The 21,468-nt window shown below is 55.1% G+C and overlaps 1 protein-coding gene across 2 annotated transcripts in view; it reads right to left on the bottom strand.

The window, feature by feature from the left end:
- Positions 1-294: 294 nt before the first annotated feature.
- SLC9A3R2 (SLC9A3 regulator 2) overlaps positions 295-21,468 on the bottom strand; it is a 33,023-nt gene continuing 11,849 nt past the window's right edge. For both annotated transcript variants that reach the window (XM_048320855.1, XM_048320856.1), the window contains exons 3-7: positions 9,598-9,774; positions 7,336-7,489; positions 5,254-5,297; positions 4,702-4,764; positions 295-2,855 (exon numbers count right to left, since the gene is read on the bottom strand). In XM_048320855.1, coding sequence (XP_048176812.1) covers positions 2,697-2,855; positions 4,702-4,764; positions 5,254-5,297; positions 7,336-7,489; positions 9,598-9,774 — 597 coding nt within the window. In that variant the 3' untranslated portion in view covers positions 295-2,696. The remainder of the gene's footprint in view (positions 2,856-4,701; positions 4,765-5,253; positions 5,298-7,335; positions 7,490-9,597; positions 9,775-21,468) is intronic.

Below are 21,468 nucleotides of genomic sequence, written 5' to 3'. Positions count from 1 at the left end.
GGGGCGATGCAGAGCAGGGCCAGGAGACGAGCCAGTACCACTCTGTGCCACAAGGGTTACAGCAGCCACGGGAGCCAGGCTGTGTCCCCAGGAGCTGACAGAGGGACACCACCACGCCTGTGTTTTGTTCTTCAAAGAAAGGGCAGTGCTGACTTCATTGTGGAGCTTCAAAGGCATAATTCCAGCTCCTCTTTAAAGAGGAGAGGGAGGAAGCAAAGTTTACAATGTGCTAAAGGGCTGCAATTCCGCCCTGGGCTCCCTGAGCAGCTGAGGAAGGAGCAGATAAGTGCTGGGTACATGGCAAACCAAGTTTATTACTGACAATACAGTGTACATGGTGGGTTTGCAATGCTGCTGACAGCCTTAGACTTTATTGATTTTTCTTTTCCAAGTTAAATGTACAAGAATGGAATAATTACTACTGAGCTACAAGATGTCAGGAATGCAGTAATGCTTCAACCGGGAGCAGTTTCCATGGACTAAGAGATTAAGATTTTCAATTTTATCAGTACGGATTCGCACACCTGATTTCTTTTGATCTACATTCAAAACTACACAAGGTTTTTTTCTTCCCCCCCTCAACTACAGCAGTCTTGGATGAGAAGTGGGGTGTTTACACCAGGTCTGTGCTCTCTGACGTGCATCAGAGTGTCCTGGGAACGCTCTGCCCCGCGCAGCCCGGGCGCTGCCGGGGTTTGGCAACGCGGGCACAGGAAGCAACGTGCACACCATGGAAAAGAGGAGCTCCTTCCAAACATTACCCAGAGAGAGAAGATAGTATTTTGGGGGCCAAAAGGAGAGCAGGTCATTTGAAGTGGGATGGGGAAGAGGTGTCTTGTTAATGGCAGAGCCCCAAGCGGAGGCAACTTCTCCACATCCCCCATCATCCCACTGCCTGTCTCATCACCCACAGCCGAACACCTGCACTAGTTCCTCTCCAAAGTCATTATTTTCAACCTGTTCAGCCCATCAACAATCCTAAAAGATAACTTTCACAAAGAGAACTCATCTCCTTCACCCCTGAGGCTCTCCACACTCTCCTGCCAGCAGCAAAGGGTCACAGGCACCAGCTGCTCCCCAGGGAAGCCAACCAGCCCGTGCTGAGCCCCAGCCCGCTGCTGAGGAGAGCAGAGAATGGTATAAGGCACCTTTTCGCTCCATAATTTGGAAATGCCTTAGGAAATCCGTGCAGAGCCACTCCCACATCTGTAGCACACTGACCACCCAAGGGTTTTTAATCACAGGAGGACTGGAGTGAGGCAGGGCACAGCCACAGCTCTGTGTTCACACTTCATCCACGGCCAGGTGTTCGCTGCCATTTGCTTTCAGCTGGGAAAAGTGGCTTTGTAGTCCCCACAGCGGGGCTGGGATTGCTGCTGGAGTGTGGGAGGGAGTGGGACAGCCCCAGCCCCTGCCCTGGTAACTGCAGCTCTGCTACCTGTGAGCACTGCAGCTCCGCTGAGTCACCTTCACTCACACAGCCAAAGGCAACAATAAAGAGCTTAAATGGACTTAATCTGTAACACTTTAAAGATTCATTCACTTCGAATGCTGAGAGTGGGGGTTTGAAGGAGACCACAGGAAGCCAGAGGTACTGCCCACTCCATCACACCAGTGCCTGCTCCATCTCCAGCCCCACGGACACCCCACGGCTTCAGAGGATGTCCTTCCAATGGCAAGGCACTCCCAGGCTGGGGACACCAAATCCCAGCCCAGGTGGGACCTGGACCAGCCCCACTCCCCAGCGCCGAGCCTGCAGTCAGAGCTGTATCCCTGTGTTCCCTCCTGGAAGCAGATGTTGGGTCATCCCCACTTCAAGGTCTGTCCAAAGAGTTGTTGTGGCATCTCGTGGTTCTCATCTTTGTGCTCTGAGGGGCAGGACCGGCCCTGCTCCCTCCTTCCCCTGCCACATCCACGGCTGCAGATGGGGAGGGCTGTGGCCTTTGGGTTTGGGGTTTGCTTTTAAACCCCACCCTCTCCACTCTGCAGAGCTGTCGGGGGGTGAAAAATGGGCCTTTACTGTCGGGCAGGAGCTGCTGGTGGGGGGGAGGTTCCTAAACTAACTGGAAACACATGGGACTTCATTAAAAAAAAAACCAAAACCAACAAAACAAACGTTTTTGCTTCAATAGCAAAGCAATTTCCAGCCACAGTCCATTTTCCCATGGTGGGAGTAGCTAATGCTGGGCATGGGGAGCTGGGGAGGGGGTCCGTGGCACCCCCACCCTGTGGGCACCCACCATGAGCCGTTTCCACAGGGGCACAGAGCATCCCACGGGGCTCAGTCTGGGACACCCACAAAGCCCAAACACCCCACATAAAAAGTAAAAAAGAAGTAACAGAAGCCTAAACGATGCAGTTAAGAAACAAGAGTTAAAATTCTTCCAGTCTTTTCTCACGGGAACAGGGGACGGTGGGCAGCTGGAGCCAGGCTCAAGAGCAAGCAAGAAAAGGAGCTTTGGTCACATTTGTCTTATGAGAATCGCTGGTGAGTAACAATAATAATAATAATAATAATAATAACAATAATAATAAAAAATAAAAATAAAAAGGACTTTAAAATACGCCTTGTAAAAGCAACCAGTGAAGAGCAGAGCACAAAGCATCTCACGTGGACACCGAAGGACAGGGCGTAGGCACCTCAGAAACGTCCAAGCTGGGGCGGGAGGAGAGCGGACGGCGGCCACCAGCAGGGCTCAGAAATTGCTGAAAATCTCCCGTTTCTTGTTCCAGTCCATCTGCGGCGCTCGCTTCTTCACACGCTTGGCCCTCACCTTCTCCTTGGCCTCAGCAGCCGTCGGGCTCAGGCTCAGCCCACTCTCCTCAAAAGGGTCCTTCTTGTCCGTGTCTCCATCCTGTGCGGAGAAAGGACAAGAGCTGTCACCCCCTGCAGCATTCCCACACCACTGCAGCGTCCCACAGCCTTCCATGGAATCACTGAGGTTGGAAAACTCTCCAGGATCATCAAGTCCAAGCTGTGTCTGATGCCCACCTTGTCCCCAGCCCAGAGCACTGAGTGCTACATCCAGGCATTCCTTTGGGAACTCCACCACCTCCCTGGGCACTTCCAATGCTTAACAACCCATTCCATGAAGAATTTCCTCCAGGCTGCACAATAAGCAGATGTGCAGGGATGGGTTTTGTAGCAGCAGAAGGTCAAAGCCCCTTCCCTGTGCCATGCCCATGGTTTCACTGGCAGCAGCACCCGTGTGGCCACGGAGCTCATTACAACACTGCATTTTGTGGGGGTGTTTCACCTGCCTGAAGAATGTGTGACTGCACAGCTGCAAGTGGAAAAGCAGGAACACAGAAGGTGCTGCCCAGCTGCACTCATGTCAGGTGTGGGTAAACACACAGAATGGAGGTCTTTGGTTTTAGAGAAACCTTTCAGAGCTTTCCTGCTGGCACTGCTGCCCCACCAGGCATACCCAGCACCGAAACAGAGTGCACAAACCCTGCTGATAACCACGGGCAGGGCCCTCCACCAGTGCCATGAGATAACAGCAGCGGCCTTGCTGGGCTGAACGAAGCCAAACTGAGCCCAGGAAACCCCTCACACCCCTGGGGACTTTGGCTTCTTGCCAGGACAGCAACCCCTGAACAGCCCCAAGGTGACTCCATGGGAAGCACCACTGTGCTCCAGCACTGGGGCACAGCCCATGGTTCCAACTTCTCCACCCCAGGGACTCTGACTTCTTGAGCAGTGACCCCTGAAGCAGCCCAAAGGTGACTCAGGGGGAGAACCCACTGTGCTCCCCACCAGGACACTGCCTGGTTTTCCCAGGGCAGCAGCCATGGGATCAGGACATGCATTATTCACTGTTCACGGGCAAATGCAGGCAGCAGATTGCAGGCGCTTGGCCACAGCTCGGACACAGGTGGTGCCCGAGAGGCTTCAGGACTGTGGGTGCTCACAGAGGCACCATGTGAGAACTTGGTGCTGTCACATTCCTGCTCCCAAATGTCCTGGGGCAGGGGATAGCATGGCAGACTCCACAGAGCACCTGCATGGAGACTTTGCTCTATTTTTAGCAGAACCTTGTGCTGAAGATAAATTTTTGAGCACTTTAAAAATCCCCTACTACTTAATACAAATTCCCACTTCTTATTTTAAGAGGAAAAAAAATCAATAACACCTGAGAATACCAATCTATGCCTTGTGTTGACTTTTAGTTGCCACTTCACCTTGCCCAATGAGTTTTGTCCCTTTCCAGTGTTGAGCTGCACCAAAGAAACCCCTTCAGCCCAACCAGTCACCAAAACCAAGTCCTCCCCTCCTTTAAACACTGTGATAAATTCACTGTGCTCCAAACTAGAAAAAAAAAAATGGCTTTTTTAAAATTTTAGCCTGCCCTGGTCCTGGTAGCAGCACTTGAGCCTCACAGTTCTGCTCCTCATGGATTCCCAGCCTTGCTGTAGCTCATCAGTGTAATTACACTTCAGATCCCAAACTCCTGCAGACATCCTTTCACCTCCCACCTCCTTCCAAACTATCCAAGCAGGAATCATTGCCCAAGAAGGTGCCAGTGAACACCCACAGTGCAAAGGATGAGAAAAAACCCTGGATTTTGGTTGCTGGGTGGATACAAGTGAACCCAAGTCTGGGAGATAAACTGAAAACACACCAATACACAGCACTGCAAGGCAGGACTGTACCCACACCCGGGTGTAAAAGGGACAGGGAGAGTTTGGGGTTTTTACCTCTGATTCCTTCCCAGGACTCTGCAGGTCACTGTGAGATGAAGATGTGGATCCTCCATTCAGCTGGAGGGAAGGAAAATGTCAGTCTGGTCTGTGCCAGATAGAGTTAACACAATAAGTAGCCAGGTATAGCAATGCTGGGCTGCTCCAGAGATGGGATGGAGCCTGGAGGGAATGGTCCTGCTGAGGGGACCCCACACACACCCAGGAGCTCCCTAGGATTCCCAGCAGAGCTGCTGCTCTGCCACATCCCCACCCCAGGCAGAGCATGGTCCCCTTCCTGCCAGACCTGGGACGTTGCCACCTCCTCCCTCTGTCACTGGGATTAAATGGGGCTGAAACTGGCCTTGTTCAACCTCTAAATTAAAGCTGTAGTGGGGAGTAATTAAAACCAGGCAGCAGCAGTAAAGTTGAGCTGAATGAGCCTTGGGGCATCCAGGCTCACCTGGCAGAGGTGGGAGCCAGGGAAAGACCCTGACCCCTCCTGATCACTCCAACACATCCCCCGAGGCTGCAGCCCCTGGCTATCACCTGCAGCAGGCAAGGACTCACCTGAGTCTGTGCAGATCCATTTGTCATGGGCTGGGGTACCACACCTGGACACCACACAGAGAAAACACACAGTGAGCACCCTCAGCTGGGACAGCTGCCTCAGGTCCCAGGAAAGCATCATCTGCCATCTCACACCTTCCTCCTCCCCTGCCCACCCCAGCAGCTCATCCTGTCCCTTGATTTTGTCCTGTGGTGTTTCCCAGCCCACACAAAAGCCTTTCCCCTCTCCTTCTGCCCTTCTGGAATCACATCCTCGCCAAATCCCCTGAATTCACTCCATTCATTTCAGCCTTGCAATCAGGGGAAAACACCTGCCATGAAGGGCACCAAGTAACCTCCTTCTACAGGCATCAACTGCTGCACGCTCCCATTTTTTCTGACCATTAGTTTGTTTTTATAAGTTCTGTAATCAAAAATCTTAAAAGTCAACTCAAAATTCTTCACCAAAATCAGTATCATGGTGTTGTCACAACAGTGTCTGGCACACAACCTGGTCTCCAGGCAGCCTGGAATTTTTTTGTGCTCACTTCCAATGATTTACTCTAACAATAGCCCACACAATGGCAAATTTTATGCATTTAAACTGCCAATCACCACAATGCCCCAGGCATTACCATGTCTCACTGTCTCGGACTAACAGATGCGTTAATTGGGACAGGATTAATAACTGAATTATGTCAAGCATGGACGCTTCCCTAGGGACTGATTGGGAGCTGCATCACTGCAGACTGCAGGGATTTCTGGGGCAAAGCAGAAAAATAAATCTAAATCATGATTTTGAGAGTGTGCTGGTGCAAAAATCTCCGTGTGGCTTCGGGATCCCTAAATATTTTATTGGAGTGAATGTTAGACTCGTGTTTAGAGTAGGACAAGCTCTGAGCAATGGGCATCAGAAGAGTCAGCTCGCACAGAAGTGATGTTTATGTTTCTGGTATCAAAAAAAAGCTTCAGATGACACGGAATAGAAAAGTGGAACTGGACTTCAAAAACAAAATTGCCACATCTAGAAATACTTTTGTATTTCCTTTATCTAAAAGGGTCTTAAAACCCACTCATTGGCTTAAAGGTTGGGCTGCTCAGGATGAGCTGCCAGGCTTGGAAATTGTCAGTTTGAGGTCGAAGCAGTTCAGTTAAAGAGGACAATTATTATTTCCTCTTACCCTGCAAACAGCAGAATCTCCCAGAGCCCTTTGGCACCAACGCAGGTGCCAGGCAGACCCAATTCCTGCAGGGTGAATGCAGGGCCTGGAGCACCCACCCACCCTCCCCATGGCTCTGTTCCCTCCCGGCAACAAGGGCTCCTTTATGGCAGTGCCAGCAGACAGCCCCGGCTCCTCCTCAGAGCATCTGACACCCTGTGCACTCCCCAGCATTGTCTGACCCATTTCTCGGGACAAATCTGCCCATTGAGCATCTCTGGAGCACGCTGGGGATCAGATAAGGAACAGCTGTGCTGGGAAACAGAGCTGCCCATTGAGCCGGGACAGGCCAAGCCGGGAGCTGCGTCCCCACCCGGCAGTGGGGCAGGTTGGGAGTGGATGAGCAGCTTTCCCTGCCAGGTTTCAGCAGCAGGAAAACATTTCCTGCATCAGCCATGCTGTGATCAGCCAGCGTGCAGCCCTTCCCTCTGCACACACCGGCCTTGCTCCGGGGCTCTCCAGGTGCCCACAGGTTCCTTCACTGGAGCAAGGAGCAATCAGAGAATCGTGGAGTGATTTGGGTTGGGAGGGACTTAAAGTTCATCCAGTCCCACCATGGGCAGGGACACCTTCCACTAGAACAGGCCGCTCCAAGCCCTGTTCAACCCGGCTTTGAAGGCTCCCCTCCAAACCTGACCGCACCTCAGTCCCTTCATGGCAGCGAGTTCCAGGGTTAATTATTCACCATGTAAAAGCAACAAACTGTTTTTTGGCTGGATGAGGGTGTATTCTCACTATTTATAAATAGATGGGTGGTTCTCAGGAAACTACTGAGGGATGAGACAGGAGGGAAACATGACTCTCCCTCACTCCTGAGATCCTACCCATGGCACAGTGAGTCATGGGAACGGCGCAGGGTCACCCTGAGAAAGGAAGGTCTCACCTTTGGTGTGCTCCTCCGTGGGGGTCACCCCCAGCTTCTTGAAGTACTCATCTGTTTCGGGGTCCACCACCAGGAGCCTGGCTTCGCTCTCCCTGGATTTGATGTGGGACACCACCTCCGAGTGCCGCAGGCCCTCCACGTTTATCCCGTTCACCTGCAGAGCGATGGCATCAGAACCCAAACCTGTGCCCAGAGATGCTGGTCCTGGCTCCCAGAACCCCAGAGCAGACCCCTCTTTCCCTAAGGGGTGCAATTTTCCTTTTTTCATTCCTGCTGGGATGATAGGAAGGCTACAGGCTTTTTCCTTTCCCCTCTCCAGCCAACCATGGCCTCCTAAATCCTCCCAGTGCCTCTGTCAGAGCATCCTCTGTGTCACCACACACCTCTGCAGGCATCCCAAACACATCCATGGGGAATCACAGACCTCAGGCTCCGACCAAAACCCTCTGCCTGCCCTCTTTGGTGCTGTCAAACCCAGCCTTCCCCTTGGATGTGCCCCAGGAATCTCAGGCTGCCTGTGGGCACAGACAGTGGGCTGGGTGCACCACTGTGTCCTGAGGCACCACCGTGCCATCCTTCAACCCTCTGGAATGGAAAACCGTGGGTTTTTGTGCCCCTGCTGGGTGAGTCCCTGTGCCTGGCCCACGGATTCATCTCTCCCTTCCCTGCGTGTGAGCCAGGACCTACAGGGAATGTGATCCTGCACTCCCAATTGTTCCCTGCGGTGAGGGGACAATGGTGACTGAGGACATTGTTTGGTGCAAATGAATCACCCTTTGTCCCATCGGGAAGGGCTCTGCACGGCCCAGCCCGACAGCCTCGGCATGACCAGTGCTCGTCCTCATGCAAAGCGACGAGGCAGGAGAACCCTGCAGAGCCTGGATCCAAAGTCTTTGCAGGGAACCAGGCTCCCCCTGCTCCTCAGGGCACTGCTGCAAGGGCTGGGATGAAAAGGAACCCCTTCCCAGGCTCTGCACCTCATTCCAGGTGCTGCCACCCACAGCTGCCGGCTCACAGCCCCACTCCATCCCTGTCCTACAACCTCAGTCCATGCCCAGGGCTCACCCCTGGTTGAGCCGGGCCAGGCAGCCCAGGGCTGCTCTCCCCCCGCCCTGGCACAGGGCTGGGGGACATCAAATATTTATCCAAGCCCCAAAGAGCAAGCAGGGAGGGGATCAGGTTTCCAAGCTCGCCAGCTCACCCCGAGCTGCTTTGTGTGTGCCAGGCCCCGGGCCAAGCCCATAAATAAATAACAGGACCCCTGGATGTGACACCAGCACAGCCACTGCCACCCAGCCCCGCGCTGGCCCAGGCCCCACGCTGCTCCCAGCATTAAACTTTCAGCTGCTGGGAAGAGGCAGCAGCTCCCACTGGCTGGGGAGTAATTAAACATGGGGCTGGAAAGCAGGAGAGTGCTCTGGTCTCAGGATTTTCCCAACTCACGCTCTTGCAGGGCTGCAAATCTCATTCCTGCTCTGAGCCGGAAGCGAGTGCCACAGCCTGGTCCCTGTGGGGTGGTTTTGGGGTTCATCCTCCTGGGGAGCAGCTTGAGTAGGGGATAGCCATGTGCTCCCCCAGGGAAAGGGGTGATGGCTGCTGTTCTGGCTGCTGGGTCAGTCCCTGCCTGTCCCTCTGCCCAGACAGGCAGCTCTGGATGGGGGAACCTCCTTCTCCAGGAAAAACACAACACACAAGCCAAAGAGAGGGCAATTCCCAGACCCACCCAAACTTTTTGGCCCCATCTTGGACAAAAAGTGTTGTTCAGCATCTGGTAACCAGCAAGATGCTTCCAAGAGCACTTTTCCCCCATCTTTCATAATTTTGGGTCTTAAAATCTCTGCAAAGCCTTTTTCCCTATTTTTCCAAGCATTCCCTGGCAGGGCATTAGCTCATCCGGGCGGCACTGACCTGGCCTTATGCCCACAGTCTGACCCTCCTCAGTGCCAGCCAGAGCCAGCACAGCACCTTGGGGACATGGGTCAGTGGTGGCCTTGGCAGTGCTGGGGGAATGGCTGGACTCAACAGTCTTGGAGGGCTTTTCCAGCCTAAACAATTCCAAGTTTCTACTCTATAATTCTACCCAGAGCTCACAAATGCCCACTTGGTAGGAGAGAAAGGAGCACAAAGCCACTGCCAGAGCAGCCCTATCAGCCTTAGGGGCTGAATTACAGGAATACTGGGGGGATGGGATGGGAAAGGTCACGGGATGGGGGTTGTTTCAGCTTCCCTAGGGTCCCACCCCTGCTGCTGTACCCCCGTTACCTCCACCAGCCGGTCCTGGGGCCGCAGCCCCGCCCGGGAAGCCGGTGAGTCGGGATCCACAGAGCGGATGAACTGCCCCGGCCGGGACTTCTCGCTGTGCAGGTTGAAACCGTAGCCATTGGGGCCTTTCTTCAGGTGGCAGAGACGTGGGCACAGCTCCTTCTGTCCATTTAAATCCTGATTCATGGAGGAGAGGGTGGGGGAGACAAGACACGGGGGTTAATTGATGGCTTTGGGGTGGCTCTCAGGCAGATGTGACCATAAATAAAGCCCCGAGGAAGCGCTGTATCTGCCCCCCATCCTCCTGTCCCCGCCATGGGGACAGGTTAACAAATGGATTTCCTCTCATTGAGTCTATTTTCGAAACCCAATTGTCCAAAACCACTCCAGAAAAATGAAAACAAAACAAAAAATGCATTTCCTTCACCAGGAGTGGCCCAGATTAATCCACCCATGGGCCGGGACCCACCCGCCCCTGGCAGCAGCTGAGCCCCAGGCCCGGGCAGGGAGGAACCAAGGCTGAGTTGTGCTTTGCCCAAGTTCACCCAGACCCGGGATTAACCTCAGGCAGGTATTTAAGGCAGCGCCACACCCTTGGTCTGGGTGACACCAGCATCACCCCCTGGTGCCATCCCCTCCCAGCAAGGGGGGCCCAGGATGATGAACCTGAACATCCAAGAGCTCCCTGCAGCTTGGGAAGGCTGAGCTTGGCAGGATGAACAGCACAGGGGCACAGAGGAGTTTAGTGCTTCCCCTCATGCCATGGAAAATGCTTTATGGCTCCTCAGGGCAGCCAGGGAGCAACAAATCCCGGTTTTCTCCAGGTCTGCAGGACCCATTACATTCCCTTGGATGCTGCTCCCACCAGCAGCCCTCGTGCCAGGCAGCTCCAGCTCATGGCACAGCACCACATCCCTGGCACGAGGCACCTCGGAGATTCAGGGTGTTCATTTTCACCCACGGTCTAAGGAAAACATCCCCCCGGATGAGTTTTAGCCTTCCCTCAGCAGGAGCACCGCTCTGCTCCCCGCCTGCCTGCAGAGAGGATTTGTCTCTGATCACATTCACAGGGAAATCTCTTACAGCCTTTCCCTCCAAATTAAAAATCCAGGCAGCAATTTCCTCCTCCTTCCTCTCTTGGCCAAAAGGCACCATGAAACACCAAACCTCCCAACTCCTTCATCCCCTCAAGGAGGGAGTTTACAGAGGAGAACAAAGTGGGGACACAGCGAGTGGTCACCCACAGGGATCCCTGTGCTGGGGGATGGAATTTTCATAGAACTCCAGAATTGTCTGGGGTGGAAGGGATCTTAAAGATCATCCAGTTCCAGCCCCTGCCAGGGGCAGGGACACCTTCCACTATCCCAGGTTGCTCCAAGCCCCATCCAACCCGGCCTTGGACACTTCCAGGGATGGGGCAGCCACAGCTTCTCTGGGCAATTTTGGCTGTGGCTGCAATGCCCAGGGAGGACAGAGGCGGATCAGGGTTTGGCACCAGCCTGACCATCTCAATCCCAGCATCCAGGAAAAGACAGGGATGCAAAATGACCAGTCCTTACACACAGAATGGTTCAGGTTGGAAGGAACCACTGAAGGTGATCTAAGACCAATCTCCCTGTTCAAGCAGAGTCCATCACTCAGGATTGTGTCCAGACAGCTTTCTTCTGGCTCAGGAAGGGCACCTTGACCACCAAATTCCTCAAAAACTGCTCACACATCACCCGCAGTGCCTACCACAGGCATCAGGGCACACTCAGAACTGCTACAAACTGCTCTTGAATTTTACAGAGATTCCCTTAGCAACTGAGTTTTTTATTAAAAACCAGCTTGTGGTGTTGACATCTCAATCCCAGATTGGCTCTTGAAGCAGGAAAAATCCTCAGTGCAACAACCCAAACCAGGCTGGGGCTCCCCAGCCCCTCCTCTACCTGCTGCACACACCCAGAGCAGCCCTGCACCCCCCTCTGCACATTTAACCCTGCTGCACCTTTCCCATGGCCCCGGAGCAGCCAGTTCACTCTATCTGCAAACATTTCCAGCCTGCCTCGGAGTTCTTCAAAAACTGAAGAAAACAGGAAATGATTCAACTGGCCCAAGAGGGTCGGACTCGCATGACCTTAAAGGACACACAGGGCTCTGTGCAGCAGGACAAGGGGAGCGCATCTGGGGTCACCAAAGTGCATCTGGGATCACCAAAATCCATCTGGGATCGCATATTTGGGCCTAAAAAGCACATTTTAGAATCATTTTCCTCCTGCTCCATTCTTTCAGGGTCAGGGCTCCTGTAGCAGTGTGAAAACACTGACAGAAATCACTGAGAATCAGCCAAAAGTCTGTGCTGGAGGTGCTGTCCCAGCGTGGGGATCCCTTGGGGACACCTGGCAGGATCAGTCTCTCCTCCTCCAGGGGATCCCCTGGCATCAGCAGCGAAATCAAATTACTCACTAAATAAACCACAGAGGGAAAAGCTTCACTGCAGGATCCCTTTGGCTGCGAGGGTGCTGACCTGTGCCATGCCCTAGGTGGGCTTGTGCTCCTGTCACCACAGATTCTTGAATTTAAGGCCCTTAACTGGAATGAATTCAAGACATTTATTTTTAAATATATACATATAAAAAAGAAATCCCAATTCAGCATCTGTTCTGGGCAGAGATCCTCAGGGAAAACTGCTTATCCTCCCGCAGAGATGATCCAGGGCTTTTGCTGGGCTCTTAAATCTCCCAGCTAACACAATCCTTGGCTGCTGGAAAAAACAGGTCTTGGAGCTGAGCTCTGCAAAGCCCCTCTCTGGGATTAAGCAAAGGCTCACACCCCCCCAAGACACAGAGCCTCTGCCTCTCCTGCCAGCTCCGCTCTTTATTTTCTTTTTGACCCGTGCCAGCGTTTCCCTGGTTGTGTTCTGGGAAGATATTTCCTAAGCTCCCAGGGGAATTTGGCCTTTGTGAAACCCAAGCCCTGCCAGAAAGCGTTCCCTGGAACAGCAGCACGTTATCTGGGCTTCCCAGGAACCCGCCTGCAGAACCGCTCCGGTGCCGCTCCGGAGGAGGCTCCGCCGCCTCTCACACGCCAAGCACTTGGAAGCCAGTTTGGTTTAAGTTACATTCACATGGATGCTGTAAAGCAACAAAATTGAACTCGATTTTTTTGTCTTAAAAAGTCAAAAATTGCCCACACACACTAAAAAAAAAAAAAAAAAAAAAAATCTGCAAAATGAAGCTTTTTTTTCCCCCCCCCAGGAATCCAGACACTTCCAGTGGCCACTGATTTTATGAGCTGGATTAAGCAGCAATAGCAGGGTACACTCCATCCCTGTCTGTGCCATCCCCAGGAATGTCTGGGCAGATAAATGCTGCCTGGATGATGAGCTGAACTCACACCCCATCCCTGCAGCTGCTGCTCGGGGCAAACCAGCGGCATTTTACAAGGAAAAAGGTTTCGGAAGCGCAGTTCAAGCTGGTCCATTTAAAAATGCACAAACAAGACATTAAATAACAATGAAATGCTTTCAGTAAAATCTAAAAAACGGACTGGGTGTTGCCAGCTCTCACAATCTCATGGCAACTCTTGCAGCATTGGATTTTTTATTTCCCTTAGAGTTTCCAGCACTGCTGATGGGAACTGGGGTCCCTCAGGGACATCCCTTGGCTCATGGGGGTCACCTGGGGACAACCTGTGGCTCATTGGCATTTTCCAAAGATAAGCCCCAGCTCCCTGGGGTTCCCCTTGGCCCATGGCATGCCCCAGGACTGGCTTTGTGCCTCCCCATGTAGGTCCCTGCAGCGACCAGGACCGTTCCCATTTCGTACACCTGGGGCTGGTAGCACAAATGTCGCCAGCTCTGATTAACGAGGGGTTTCCATGCTGTTAATTAGCATGTGGCAGCCTCCATGAAGGCAGAATCCACTCCCAGAAGCACCAAAAGGAACCAAACTCCCCTCCTGTGTTTTGAGGGGCAGCAGAGCAGCCCCCAAGCTCTGTTATCCAACCAAACCCACCTGCCCCTACAAAAGCCCCTCCTCAGCCCAACACCATGAGGCCACAGGTGCCAGAGACCCTCTTGCCCTCACTGGTGACCCTGCCCTGAGCCACATTCCAGGACAGGGATGTCTCCCGCTCCCACAGCCCGGTGTCACCGCTTTCCCAAAGGACACTGACTCACAAAACCAACCTGCACCTTCACACCATCCCCCAGCCGGACCCAGGGCAGGAACTGGGATAAAAAAGGCTTTTCACAGACCAGCCCAAAAAGCTGCAGGAACATCCACAGTCTCTCCAGACCCAGGATGCCACACTGGTGGCCAGGTCCCAGGACTGTCTCCAGTCCCTCTGCCCCACAAACTCATGCCCACAACAGGCTAAGATGCCTTGAAAGCCACAGTTTAGGGCTTTATTCCAGGAATAAAACACTGGTGCCAGTGTGGACACCAGCTCTGCTGGGTCCTCCAGGAGAAGAGGAGGAAGAGGAGAACACACACACACACACACACAGAGCTACTCTAGTGGCCGAGGCCAGGTTGGTACCATCCGCCCTGGGACCCCGGTGGGTCCCTGCTCAACGCGGCTCCTGCGGTGCCTTGGCCACGATGTCACCGAGCCCCTCAGCAGTGGGGTCACCCCAAACCTCCTCCCAGGCTGACAGGACGCTCTCGGCACAGGCAGGAAGGGCAGGGTGCCCCACAATGGGACCAGGAGCTCCAGCCCCACTTGTGTCCCAGAATGGGATTTGCTGGAACTCCACCAAGCTCATCTCCTGGGTGTGCTGGTCATAATCACTGCGATCAGGGTTTGGCCCTAATCAGCTCAGTCCTGCCAGGGACCACCTCACCCTGCTCCCGACACCAGCCCACCCCTCCATGCCCATCCCGGGGCCTTTGCCATTTCCAGAGGCAGCCAAATAGGCTCCAGTTGCCCTGCTGGGAATTGCAGCACCTGGAAACACTCCAGGCTCCGGATCACCCGGCGACAGGTCAAACCTTTCCATCGCTGCTCCGAAGAGCTGGAGAAAACCCAGGCAGGAGCATTCCTGCCTAATTTACATTGTTAACATACTTTCTTTCAAGTCAGCTCCCATGGTTCCTCTCCTCCGTGTGGTTTCGGTCAAAAAATGGCTCCTTTGCTTCCTCCAAAACAAACCTCAGCAGCAGAGCCCACCAGGGCTGAGGGACACCGTGAGACACAGATGTCCTGGGGGAACAGGGAACAGCTGGGACTTCCCCATCCCCGGCACTTTGGATTCTCCAGTACAGGCAGCAGCACCAAGGGATGCAGGGGAGGGGATGCACAGCCACCTTCAGGGGTTGTGGAGCAGAAATGCAGGATCCCGACCCAAATCCAAACCCCAGCAGGCAGAGGAGTGAGGGGAAACACTGGGAGCCTGGAAGGAGCTAAGGAGGGGGAGAAACCAATGCAGGAAAGGGGCCCAGGGGCCACAGCACCACCAGAACAAGGGACCCATTTACACCCCCTGACAGGGGCACCCTCCTTTGGCAGTACTGGTTATACTGGGAGCTGAGCCGAGCCTCAGGCAAGCTTTAATTGCCACTATTATTACCACAGTTTTGTTGGAAGCTCAAAGGCTGCTGCCTGTGCACAGATTTAGGGATGCACTTAACTTTAAGCAGGTATTTGTCACCAGTCTGGGAAGGGGAGGGATGAAACCTTGCTGTCTTCCATGCTGCAAAGATGAGGAAAACTGGGAGAAGCAGGAGCCCTCACCATGGCTGCCAGCAGTGCCCACAGCCCTGCCTGCCATGAGAACCAGGAGGCTTTGGGATCATGCCATGGCTGGAGTGGGATCGCTGTCTCCATCCACCGCTGTGCCAGGGATCCTCCTCCTGCTCCAGCAGGGCTGGGCTCCATTCCTCTTCCCCCAGGAGTGACTCAAGTTTTCCCATTAAAGCAGCACCAGAAAGGGGGCTATTGTAGCCCTGCATCCCCCGGGGCCAGGGGACCTCGGTGACACTTGGAGCAAATGCCAAAGGAGCCTCAACCCACCCGGAGAGCGGGACTGAGGTGGGCAGCGCTGCGAGGGGGCAGGCAGAGCACCCCCGGGTCTGCACCGTGGGGTGAGGACACAGCAGCTCTCCCACCATCCCCAGTGCTGGGAAAAGCAGAGCCAGGATGCTCCCGGGGCTCCCCAAGGCCTGGATGGTCCTCAGCTCCATGCCAGGATGCTGCAGCCCCCCTGCAGATTGCTGGGGAGGGCTCAGGGCTCATTCCCTCCCTCCCTGCCGGCCGCACACGTCTCCCCCAGCTCCATCCCCCAGCTCGGAGTCAGCCAGCGCCGAACGGGCTCAAACTCCAGATGTTGGTGAAACGCTATAAATAACAGAGGGGGAGGGGAGACAGGGCTGGTGGGACGCCAGGTCCACCAAACACAAGCAGATGTTCCCCTTCCCTGCAGGGCCAGAGCTGGGACTGGGCAGAAAGGTGGCGGCTCCAGCATCCAGAGATCCCCCCCCTCCCCCGAGGCAGAGGCTTTCCACCAGCCAGGAATAAATCCTTGGGCAGGACCAGCGAACAACCTGCTGCCATTTTTATACAGCCACAGCTCTCATTACCACCCGCCCCCTTCCCGAGGAGGTGTTTCAGCTCCAACATCAATGGCCAAAAGAGGAAAACCTCACATCGTTCCTCCAACACAGACCTGGCAGCCCAGGGCCACTCAGTGAACGCTCCTTCTTCCCAACGTCTCCCACATCCAGGTCTCAGCAGGACAAAGTTTCAGATGCTCCCAGGGACTGCAGAGTGCCCATGGTTATCTCTACCCAGGAGAAAAGGATGGGCTCAAACGTGGCTGATCTGCCTCCAAACAGCTTTTGGCAGAGCCTGTGATCACCCTAAAATCAGCAGTTACCTTAAATATCACCAGCAGGAGAACGGGGTGCTGCAGGCTCCTGATGGTGACAGCACAAACTGTGCCTCACCTCACCGTCACAGCCCCGTGCCACCACCAGGCCCCTCACCTGCCTGTCCCCAACACAAGTTCTGGGCTGTTGTATCTTATTTAAATCTCTTGCATTATTCAAATTACTCCAATTATTTAAATTGCTCCAGCTGGGTTTGAATAACAGAAGCATAAAAAAATTGATATTTATTTTAAGGGCAGCAGACCCCGAGGTTTGTGCTGTTTTCGCAGTGCTGCTCCCCCCAGCATCCTCCTGCCATCCTGGGGGGCTGCACCAGCACATGCCCAGTGCCCTTTGGATGCATCCCTCTGCTTTCTCTGCCAACAGGCAGCACAAAGACAGCGAGTGAGGATGGCAGTGAGTGATTCCAATTAGCAGTGGAATACGTCCAGCCACGGCCAAGCTGCAGCTGATAGGGTAATTTGGATACTTCTGGGATTTTTCTGATGATAGTCCCTGTGAGGAGGAGGATCAGCCATGCCACAGAAAACCCAGACTCGCAGCACAGCTCCTTCCAGCCCTGGAGGGGAAGGATGATGCCCATAGTGGGCACCGAGCCTCATCAGGGTCCTGCTGGCCCCACGGACACTTGCCCTAAGCCCTGCAGCCCTTTTGGACACAGCAGAGGGGACAGTGGGGGGTCACCGGTGCCAGGGTGGTGCAAAAGTAATCACAAAAGATTAATGAGGCCCTTCACCATCCCATGTCACCACAGCAGCAGCAAGAAGAGGTTTGCACCTTCTTTGTGCCTTCCACCAAAGTGCCCAGCTCACCCCCAAGCCTGGTCCTTCCCACATGCTGTGGGATGCAGAGAAACTGTGCCAGCACCCTGCCAGAGCTGTGCTCCAGGCACAGCCAGAGGGCTGCTATCCCAAGAAAGTGCCAGGCAGGAGAAAACAAGAGCAGGAAGGATGTGGAGGGTGGGGAGGCCACCCGAGGTGCAGCCCGCAGTGACAGCGCTGCCAGGCTGCAGGATGGCACCACTCCCACCCCGGCACTGGGGCAGTGGGAAAAGCAGTTTCCTCACAGCTCCCATCAGGGCTTCACCTCCAGGAAATCTCCTGCCAAAGAAATCAGAGCTTGACCTTCACCACAGCTGCCCCGAGGCGCGGGGGTAAGCCTGGATTTGCCCCTCTCCGAAATCCCCGGCACCGCAGCATTACAGAAATCCCTGAGCACAAAGGGGCCTCTCAGGATGGGGCTGCACCCGACCACGTCCTGCTTGGGACCTCGTGTCCCCAGTGGGGACAAGCCTGGGTGAGGGTCCCCGATAGGCACATCCCGGCTGTGGGAACGCCAGCCCTGTCCACCCCACAGGGTCCAGCTGATCCCCCCAGCAGCGACGTCTCAAACAGAGCTGTCCCGGCCATTCCCTGGCAACCCCACAGCTGGGGAATTTCTCAGCCACAAGCTGCGGGAAGCAGCATTTTTTCCCCTCTTTGCTGGCGTTTGTGCAGACTCAGACAGCAAAGGCACCCACGCTCTCCCCCCGGGCAGGGCTGGAGCCAGCAACAGCAGCACAGGCTTGGCTGGAGCAGGGAGCAGCTGGCTCAGCCCAGGGAAGGAGGGAGGGAGGATGGAGGAGACCGAAACAGCCACGTGCACGTGTTTTCATGGAGAGAGACAACTTTTCCAGCAGGATCTGCCAAGGGAACAAGCAGCCGGGATACCAGAGAGCTCCTCTGCTCCAGAGGGATCAGCTCCAGGACAATGTGGGGCAGCAATGTGAGTCCTGGCAGTCTGGGATTTGTCCGAGAGGAGAAACATGGAATCTCCACTCTGGATTGAAAGGGATCTCAGCAGATCCAGAGTGATCAGTTTCCACGGGGTCGGAGGGAAAAGAGCATCGGTCACTGTGCAGGGCTTGTGCTGCTGGAACAGGGGAAAAAGTCCTTCCCACGCTCAGCATGAACCCCCAGGCGAGAGGAGGGATTGCTCTGGACAATGGGAAGGCAGAGGGAGATGCTGGGAATAAGCTTCCCCAATCCCACAGTGTTCCCTCCCTCCGCGGGGGCCGTGCTGCCACACAGAGCTCGTGTCCCCCGGGGCACAGACGCATCCCAGTCCGTGACACCCCAAATCAGAGAGCTGCCACCCCCAACAGCACATCTCCATGGATAGGTGATGGAGCCCAAATGAAGCCTCCTGCACAGGGCAGAGCCCCAGGCACGGCTCCCACCCGAGCTCAGCATCGCTTCCAGCCAGGGCTGTGCCGGAGCCGGGCACCCTCAGGCTCTGCCCAGCCGCCCTTCAGCCTCTCCAGCTGCTTTTTGAGGCCAGGCCTTGAGCAATCACCAAACATTCATTCGTGCTGGCCCCATTCCTTGCCTTCAGTGACCCTGGGTCACCAGCAGGAATCCAGTCCTGCAGCTTTGTGCTCCCACGGCACTCGCCTGGCACCGCGGCTTCCGAGGAAAACCCCTCGAGGTGGAGGGGGCTCTGTGATGCACCAGGCACTGCAGGGAGCACCTCCCACCCCCGAGAACACCCTGCACCCCAGTACAGGGAGGGTTCTTGGGAAAGGAAAAGTATTTTCCCAAGGACTGAGGCTGCTCGGGCTCTGTACTCCTGGCTTTCCCCATACCAGGGCCAGCACCAACTGCTCAAACCCACCAAGACCTGCCCTGAGTGCCTGATTTTTTAGGGATAGGGTGCAATCCCAGTGCCCTGCAGAAAGCCAGCTCTTAGTCAAGGCATCTAACACAGAATGGGGAAAACCGTTCTGCACCACAGGCCAGCAAAGACACGGCTCCTGGTCCCCTCCACAAGCCCCCACCCTGGAGAAGAGGTCATGGGGGTGCTACACTCAGCCTTGCAGAGCCCCATAAAGCACATGCAGGGTAAGAAGGATGGCACAAGCCATCATGCTGTCCCTTTGGGGCTTGTTTTCTCCTCCTGCTCTGCCACCAAGCCCCCCTGGGAGCAAGGGGTGCGATGGACACAGGGCAGGGGGACAGAACTGCACCCCCAGCCTGGCCCCTGCCCAGGAAGGGGGAGAACAGGCGCTGCTCTGTGAGTGCTGGGCCCAGGGAAGTTCAATAGTTTACTCCCAATATTTGTCTTGGCCGGGCAGCCCAGCTCGCTGGAGGAAATGGGGCAGGGGGAGGGCTCCAAACATCCTCTGCATTCCTTGTAACGAGAGCAAAGCCAGCGCCGGGGCACCCACGCTTGGGGTCACCCAATGTGAGGCCTTTTGTGTTTAGAAATCCTGCAATAAAATATCCAGGGGTGCAATTTTCCAAAGAGCAGCAGCGGGGTGAGGGGCCTTGGTCCCAGCCCCTCAGCACGACACGTAAACTACTCCCTTCTCCCAAAAACCCCCAAGTCACAGCTTCTGCACAAAATCTGCTGACCTGGGCACAGCACCCACAGCCTCCAGTTCCGCTGGGGTTTCCCTTGACCTCCCCCTCCAAAACTCAACCCTCCTGTCACTGCCCCCATTGCACAACACTGGCACCAGCTCCATCCCACGACACTGCTGGGAAACACAGGATCAAACCGAGACCTGACGCAATCACAGACCATCAGGGCTCCTTCTGCTGAGCGCCAAAAATGACATTTTTTAAACCAAGCTTCTTAAAAATGAGGGGGCCACAGATGATCCCCCTTGCCAGAGAGCTGAGTTTATCTCTGGCTGAACAGGGCTGGGGCAGATAAGGGGGCTAGGGTGGCCCTTGGAGCCCTGTGAGCCCCAGGCAGCCGGACGCGGCGTGTTCCCAGTGCAGGGGGAGGATCTCCCATGATAACCCCGGAGCCAGCACCGGCTCCGGCTGCTCCTGCTGATAAACCTGGGGTGAAGGGGGTGACGGTGCCAGCCCTGGGGCTCTGGGCATGCTGCCATCCGTGCCTATGGCAAGGGTAACACAGAGCCTCAGGAAAGAGGGAACAGCCCCAGAACGGCGCTCACAAAACCAAAAGAGGGCTTTGGGTGCCCAGCACAACCCATCAGTGACTCCGAGGGGATTTTTACCCCCACATTCCAGCACGATACAGGGTCTCCCACATCCCCATTGCTCAGCCCCCCGATGCCAGTGGAGCCCAGCTGACAGACAAGAGCAGGGAACTCTTCCAGGCAAAGCTGACTACTCACCCGCTTAGAACTAATTAGGGCTTGTCTTAATTAAATCCTGCTAACCATGAACAACCCCAAGGCAAGAATTAACTGATTTACCTGGCATGGCCTCTGGCTGCTCACGAGGGACTGCTGGTGTGGCAGGAAGGAGCCAGCCCTAGTGCTGGACACAGCGAGGCAGGAGCTGTCAGGGATGGGGAAGAGCCACTGGAGACCTTCCCTGGGGCACAGCATCAGTCCCCAGGGAATGCCAGCCCAGCCAGGTGGCAGGGCCACATTCCCAAGGGTGGGAGCTCAGCCTGCCAAGGCTGGAGCAGAGGATTAGCCCTCCCACCACCTTTTGTGCTGCTCCTGTCTTTAACGGGATTAGTCCCTGTAATTCCATAAGAGGGTTTAATCACAGAGCACCCTGGGGAGCAGCGGGGCTCCAGCTGGGGAGGCAGCAACCCCACCCCCAGCAGATGGTGATGGAGAGGCCCAGGAATACAGTTGGACACCCACTCACTGCTGCTCCTGGCCCCACTCCTTCCTCAAGCATCCCTGGGACAGCTCAGTGCCAGGCTGGAGACCCTCCCAAGGGAAAGACCCATGGCCAGGCAGTCCAAGTTGTGCAGCTTGGAAAAGAGAAGGCTCCAAGGAGACCTCAGAGCCCCTTCCAGGGCCTAAAGGGGCTCCAGGAGAGCAGGAGAGGGACTTTGGACAAGGGATGGAGGGACAGGACACAGGGAATGGCTTCCCACTGCCAGAGAGCAGGGATAGATGGGATATTGGGAAGGAATTCCTGGCTGAGAGGGCAGAGAGGCCCTGGCACAGGGTGCCCAGAGCAGCTGTGGCTGCCCCTGGCAGTGTCCCAGGCCAGGTTGGATGGGACTTGGAGCAGCCTGGGATAGT

The sequence above is a fragment of the Corvus hawaiiensis genome, chromosome 16, assembly GCF_020740725.1.
Source record: "Corvus hawaiiensis isolate bCorHaw1 chromosome 16, bCorHaw1.pri.cur, whole genome shotgun sequence".
Classification (NCBI taxonomy): Eukaryota; Metazoa; Chordata; class Aves; order Passeriformes; family Corvidae; genus Corvus; species Corvus hawaiiensis.
Note: the sequence above shows the minus strand (reverse complement) of the source record. Positions and strands in the feature narration are given on the sequence as shown.